Here is a 7,400-nt window from a genome sequence, read left to right on the forward strand (position 1 = left end):
GCTGTGTCTTTGTTTTGTATTTCGGGAACTTTACTTTATAGTCAGTTTTTAAATGGAAAACTTTCTCTTTTGGAAATTTTTTATTTGTTGCATTCTCATCTTATTAACAACATGACTTGTTGAGATTCACTTAATATAAAAGTTCATTCTTTTTTCAGGAGAAAGAAAACAAGAAATATGTATGAAACTCTTACCGCGTTACTCCTTTAAAATGACAATTTGATGCTTTTAATATAGTTAATGTACCTGCCAAAAGTCTTTTTAATTCTTTAAAACTCCCTTTCTAGTCAAACACTAATCACATACAAATGGGACGAAAAAAGTGGATTTTTTTTTCTTTTCAAAAATATGCAATTTTTGGCTCAACAATTTTAGTTGTATGTTGTTTTTAAGAGAATAATATAAATAAGCAAAACATACTAAGAGAATGCGACTTAAGGTTAAAGTATAACGGAAAGAATAGATGAAAGTCGTTACATACATGCAATAAGTCAGATATAATTAGATTTATAAATTGTATGCAAATGCAATTTACTGAATCTGCTTTATATTTGACAGACCTAAATTTTTTCACATTCTCGGTTTCCAGTTGAAATCTCATTCATTGCATCTAAGTTTTCTTCTTAAAATTGTAGCTCTTCATTTATATTTGTCCAGCGACTTTTTTTATATACATTAAGAAAAAGAGGTTTCTTCTATACAGAATAATGCGTATATTTTTAATGTAGCAAAACACATATTTACCAAGGGCCTAAAAGAATTCAACTAATAAATCAAAAAAAAAAAAGAAGAGAGAGTATATATATATATATATGCACCAATCAATTACTATATTTATTAAAGAAAATATTATTGATTATACAGGGACTACTATTAGAGGAGAAACCTTTTTATTTAATAAGTATCTATTGGAGAAGAAGAGCTAATTTTTTGAAGAAGAAATAATCTATGCAACTAATAAGGAAGTCAAAAATGAGAATATAAAAGAGTAGCAAAAAGAAAAGGACTCATAAATAAAGGAAAAATGCATAAGTACTGTCATGGGCGGCTTTCCAGCCATGCCCCATGACCCCTTGGGTGCGCCCCGTGGCGTCCTAGCAAGCCTCCCAACGCCTAGCGCCACGAACGACCCCATGGTCTTGGCTGCGCCAAGTGACAAGCGTGCATGTGTCTCTGTCGCCCCACCGATATCCCTCGCCAGCGCCCAGCCGCAGGCAGATACTAACTGCGCCGTGCGCAGACCGTAATGCCAAAGACAAGGTTGCTGACAACGGACCTGTTTCTACCTTGTAGAAAACTAAGTTCTTTTCATTGTAAATATAGAGTAGTTTTATTTCATGCACTTCCATTATGTTTCTCTAGTTTAGTTAGGTCTAGTCTTGTAACTTTGTTTTATTTTTTTAAGCACTATTAGGGGGATCAAACAATCAAACTTTCTAGCAAGCAAACAATTCCCTGTACTGGTGTCTCTCCCCCTCGACACCGTGTTGCTTTTCTATAATAGCTTTCATTAATGCAATCAAGATTTCTTTCATTCTCAATTCTCATTTCTGTTCTCTCAATTGCTCTTGACATTGGTTTTCCCGTACGACACTGACAATCTCGTCTAGCGTACGGAGGAGACCTCAGTTGGCGTATAGTAACTGCACTGACATTAGTTGCTTAGCCTTACGTCACCCTTCCAAGGAATCTCAGGAAGGCGTCGCGTAACAATTGGTATCAGAGCCTAGGCTCGGCATCGGACGAGAGAACATATCGCCATTACCACCATTTGTGACCATGGTGAATCATGGGGACCACATTGCAGCCATCGAAGAGACGATTGACGTATTACGACCCATCATGAATACGGTGCCTGAAATAAGAACCAGCCTAGTGCAAAGGTTGGATGACCTAGACCGCAGAATGCTCTAAGCTGAAGTTGACATAAAACATCAGTCGCAACTCTGAGGGAGACAGGGAAATGGCAGCCACAGAGGCAGCCGAATTTTTTGGCAAATTCAAAGGCCTCCAATAGGAGCGTGCCGAGGATTTAGCCTACATGTCACAAGAGGTAGACAGGGTGACTGTCATGCAACAAACTAAAGACAACTTGTCAGGCCAGCTCAATGTTGTCAATGCTGTTTTACAAGGCCTGCTTCGAGGAGGCGGAAACCAAATAAGGGGTGCTGTGAACCTCGCCCCCGCGACACAAAAACTAATAATTCCTGAGCCAAAGCCATATAGTAGAGCTAGGAATGCCAAAGAAGTGGAAAACTTCATCTTTGACATCGAACAGTTCTTCGATGCCGTTTGGGGCCTAGAAGAAGCTAAGAAGGTAGCAACTGTTGCCATGTATCTTCAAGGTGAAGCAAAACTCTGGTGGCGGGTGAAGTACGAAGCCATCAGGGCCGGTGAAGATGCTCTCGAGACATGGACAGAACTGAAGGTATCCGTATGCCTATAGTTCTTCCCCAAAAATGTTGAAAATAATGCAAGGAGAAAGCTACAAGAGCTTCGTCAAACCAAATTAGTGTGGGACTATGTGCGGTAATTCTTCGCGCTCATGATAAACATACGCAACATGGGGGACAAAGACAAAATCTTCACCTTCTTAGAAGGGTTGAAACTTTATGCTCGTATAGAGCTGCAAAGACCAAGGGTAGATACCCTACCCAAGGCGATCCAAGCAGCTGAATGCATTGGGGACTATCAAGTGGAAGCTCAAAAGGATATGCCTCAACCGCCTTCCCGAGCGGGATACAAAGGAGGCCAGCCTAGCAATGGTGGCCCTAGTAGAAGTGGGGGAGATCGGAGTGCAACCAAATCTAAGTCTCCTTCCTCAGGTAGCAATAGTGCTGCGCCAAACAACAATGATCAGGGGAGAAAGCCCCCTTCAGGATGTCGTCATTGCAGTGGACCACATTGGTATAATGAATGTCCACATGCATAGATGAACACCCATCAAGTTTTTGATGATGGGACGGATGACGACACAGACGATGCAGACCAGACCGAACCAATAGGTGCTTTCAATGTAGTTGTTGGCTCTATTTCTGAGGCCTTAGCGAGAATCGGTGCTGGTACCCGTAAGAAGAAGGACCCCTATCCAAGCACCAAGAAAGGGAAAAATAAGGCGGATGAGATGACTTCTTCTAAACAAAAGAGGACCTTAAAGTTTGTCGGGATTAAGGTAAATGGCAAGCCCATTCAGGCGATGATAAACACGAGTGCTACCCACAACTACTTAGCCTCGACTCAGGTGGAACGCCTTGGTCTAGTTGTAGGAAAGGGAAGAGGTAGTGTCAAGGCTATCAACTCACCTCCTCAGCCAGTGGGTGGTATCCGCCAAAGAGGTACCAGTGAAGCTTGACCCTTATGAAGGAAAATTCAACATGCGCATGGTGATCATAGATGACTTCGAGTTGATAGTTGGATTGGAATTCCTGAGGCAAACCAACACCATGCCCGTACCGTATGCTGACATGTTACTAATGATGGGAGCAAACGGGGCCAAACCCTGCATTATCCCGTACATGCCTATGAAGATGTCCGCTGAGAACATCTCGGCCTTGCAGTTGAAGAAAAGGGTTAAAAGACATGAACCTACATTCCTGGCAACCCTTTGCATTGAAGATATAAAATGCTCATCGGGTCCCATTCCTGCACCCATGAAGGAGCTGCTACTGGAGTTTGAAAATGTCATGCCATAGGACATGCCAAATCGACTCCCGCCTAGGCGCTCTGTGTACCATGAGATTGAGTTGGTGCCGGGCGCGAAGCCACCTGCCCGGGCGCCTTACAGAATGTCACAACCCGAACTCACTGAGCTTCAGAGACAATTGACGGAAATGCTAGACACAGGGATTATTGTTCCCTCCAAGTCCCCATACGAGTCCTCTATGCTATTCCAAAAGAAACATGATGGCAGCCTGTGACTCTATGTGGATTATCGGGCTCTAAACAAAATCACTGTGAAGAACAAGTACCCTATTCCGCTAATGGCAGACTTGTTCGATAGACTGGGTGGTGTGATGGTGTTCACCAAGATAGATCTAAATACATGTTATTGGAAAGTTCGGATTGTAGAGGGTGATGAACACAAGACGACCTATGTGATAAGATACGGGTCATATGACTTCCTTGTTATACTGTTCGACTTAACTAACGCCCTAGCCACATTTTGCACCCTGATGAACCAAGTCTTCCGAGAGTACATCGACAAATTCATGGTGGTATACTTGGATGACATTGTGGTATATAGTCATACACTGGAAGAACACCTGGAGCACTTGCGGAAGGTCCTAGACCGATTGCGGGAGCACGAACTATATGCGAAGCTATCCAAGTGCTCCTTTGCTCAAAAGAAGATTTACTTCCTCGGACATGTCATCGAGGAAGGTCGGATCAAGATGGACCAACAGAAGATTCAAGCTATTATAGATTGTCCACCGCCTAAGGATATCCACTCCTTGAGAGCGTTCCTTGGCCTATGCAACTTCTATCAGCGATTTGTGAAAAACTACTACCTCATCGCAATGTCATTGACAAAACTCCTCAAGAAGGTCACCCCCTGGTATTGGGGACCCAGGCGAGCGGAGGCCTTCAACACATTGAAAGCGGCTATGTCTAGTAGCCCCGTCTTTGCCCTCCCTAATTTGGCCAAGCCATTCGAGGTACAAATTGATGCATTCGACTATGCCCTCGGTGGAGTCTTGCTGCAAGAAGCACATCCTGTAGCATATGAGAGTTGGAAGCTGAAGGGTGCAGAGCAGTGCTATGCCGCCCATAAGAAAGAATTATTGGCCGTCGTCCATTGCTTATGCCTTTAGAGGCACTATCTGCTGGGGACCCCGTTCGTGGTCAAGATAGACAACACAACTATTAGCCATTTTATGACCTAGCCAAAGCTGAATGGTCGGCAGGCTAGGTGGCAGGAACTCCTAGCTGAATTCCACTTCAACCTGGAGTACCGAAGTGGGAAGACCAATCATGTTGCTGATGCGCTCAGTCGGAGAGCTGATCTCGCATCAATGTGCCTACTCGCCACCCTAAGGGGGAGAGAAATAGATACGACTATCAAAGACCAGATACAAAATCTACTCATCAAGGATCCTGCTGCAGAATATTTGGTTGATCTGGTAGGACATGGCAAGACTCGCCAGTTTTACATGGAAGATAGTTTCCTGAAAGTGAAAGGGAACCGACTTTATGTTCCCAAATAAGGAGAACTGTGAAGGACTCTTCTGGCAGAATGTCATGATACTTTGTGGGCCGACCATCCCGGTGAAGAACGCACCATGGCATTACTTCACCATGCATATTATTGGCCTCAAATGGCCGATGACGTCGCTCAGTATATGAAGACTTGTCTAGTATGCCAGAAGGACAAGTAGGACTACTTGACACAAACAGGACTCTTGGAACCACTAGCTCTCCAAAGAGACCTTGGGAAAGTGTTTCTCTGGATTTCATCACCGGATTGCCCAAGGTCGGAAATCTCACAACTATCTTGGTTGTGGTGGATCGGTTTTCCAAGTATGCTACCTTTATAGCAGTCCCACAATACATCTTAGTAGAGGATACAACTCGACTCTTCTTCTCTCATGTCGTCAAATATTAGGGCCTACCTAAAAGACATCGTTAGTGATCGCGACTCACGCTTCACCAACAACTTTTGGACCCAAATCTTTAAGTGTCTTGGGTCAAAACTGAGTCACAGATCAAGTTTTCATCCACAATCTGATGGCCAGACGGAGTGGTTCAATGGCATGCTGGAGGAATATCTCTGCCACTCTATAACCGGATCGCAGAAGAACTGGGTGAAGCTTCTGGATGCTGCTCAACTGTGTTTCAATTTACAAAAAGAGCTCTAGTACAAACAAAAGCGCTTTTGAAATTGTTACAAGACAACAACCGCTACTCCCACACACTGTGAATGCACCAAACATGTCAAAATCTCCTCAATCTTCTAGCTTCTCAAAAGAATGGAAGTAAATTTGGAGATAGTGTGGAGCTATCTTGTCAAAGGCCAAAAGCGGATGAAGAGGCATGCTGATCAAAATCATCGTTTTGTTGAATACCAAGTAGGAGATAAAGTGATAGTCGAAATTCCAAAGCGGTACTTGTTTGAAGGGGTCCATGACCCTCGCCGACTATAAAAATACATTAGACCCTTGTTCATTTAAAGGCGCATTGGGAAAGTTACATACTGGTTGGATACCCCAGCTTGGTGGAAAATCCATCGTGTCTTCCATGTTAGTCTTTTGAAACCTTTCCGGGAAGACATGGAGGATCCTTCATGGATCCAACTCACAATACCAAGTATTCGAGGCCCCAATTTAACCGGGAAAGGGCGTGCTAAAGCTATTCTTGATGATCGAGTGATTCACGCCTCAAGGAAAGATCACCAAGAGTTCTTGGTAAAATGGCAGGGCTGTGATGCAGAGGAGAATACTTGGGAGAGGGTATCAAACCTCAAAGCCTATAAAAGCCTAATTGATGATTATCTTGCAAGTATGGTGCCGAGGACGTCGCAAGCTCAGGTGGGGGAGAATGTCATGGGCGGATTTCCAGCCATGCCCCATGACCTCTTGGGCGCGCCCCGTGGCGTCCTAGCAAGCCTCCTAATGCCTAGCGCCACGGACGAGCCCGTGGTCTTAGCTGCGACAAGTTTCAAGCACGCATGTGCCTCTATCGCCCCACCGATATCCCTCGCCAGCGCCCAGCCGCAGGCGGATGCTAACAGCGCCGCATGCGCAGAATGTGATGCCAAAGACAAGGTTGCAGACAATGGACCTATTTCTTCCTTGCAGAAAACTAAGTCCTTTTCATTATAAATATAGAGTAGTTTAATTTCATGTACTTCCATTATGTTTCTCTAGCTTAGTTAGGTCTAGTCTTGTAACTTTGGTTTATTTTTTTAAGCACTATTAGGAGGGATCAAGCAATCAAACTTTCTAGCAAGCAAACAATTCTCTGTACTGGTGTCTCTCCCCCTCGACACCGTGTTGCTTTTTTGTAATAGCTTTCAATAATGCAATCAAGATTTCTTTCATTCTTAATTCTCATTTCTATTCTCTCAATTTCTCTTGACATTGGTTTTCCCATATGACACTAACAATCTCGTCTAGTGTACGGAGGGGACCTCAGTTGGCGGATAGTGACTGCACTGACACCAGTTGGTTAGCCTTACGTCGCCCTTCCAAGTAATTTCAGGAAGGCGCCACGTAACAGTACCCTTGACCTATATCCGGATTTCAAACTACACACCCTACCTTTGCAGGAGTTTTATTACCCCTTAGACTATTTTAAAGTACAATTATTTGTACCCTTAAAGCTTACGTGGCAGATGTGTGTACTTCGCTCTCCTTGGGAGAGTGAGAAGCAAGAAAAAATGGTTTTCAATTTTTTTGTTGCTT

General features: G+C 43.7%; 1 protein-coding gene across 1 annotated transcript; it reads left to right on the plus strand.

Moving 5' to 3' along the window:
• The first annotated feature begins 3,980 nt into the window (after nt 1-3,980).
• Nucleotides 3,981-4,811, plus strand: LOC138872777 (uncharacterized mitochondrial protein AtMg00860-like). The gene has a single exon (XM_070151193.1). It carries the CDS (start codon nt 3,981-3,983, stop codon nt 4,809-4,811), a length of 831 nt encoding a protein of 276 aa, XP_070007294.1.
• Nucleotides 4,812-7,400: the final 2,589 nt, after the last annotated feature.

The sequence above is a fragment of the Nicotiana sylvestris genome, chromosome 7 (assembly GCF_000393655.2).
Source record: "Nicotiana sylvestris chromosome 7, ASM39365v2, whole genome shotgun sequence".
NCBI lineage: Eukaryota > Viridiplantae > Streptophyta > Magnoliopsida > Solanales > Solanaceae > Nicotiana > Nicotiana sylvestris.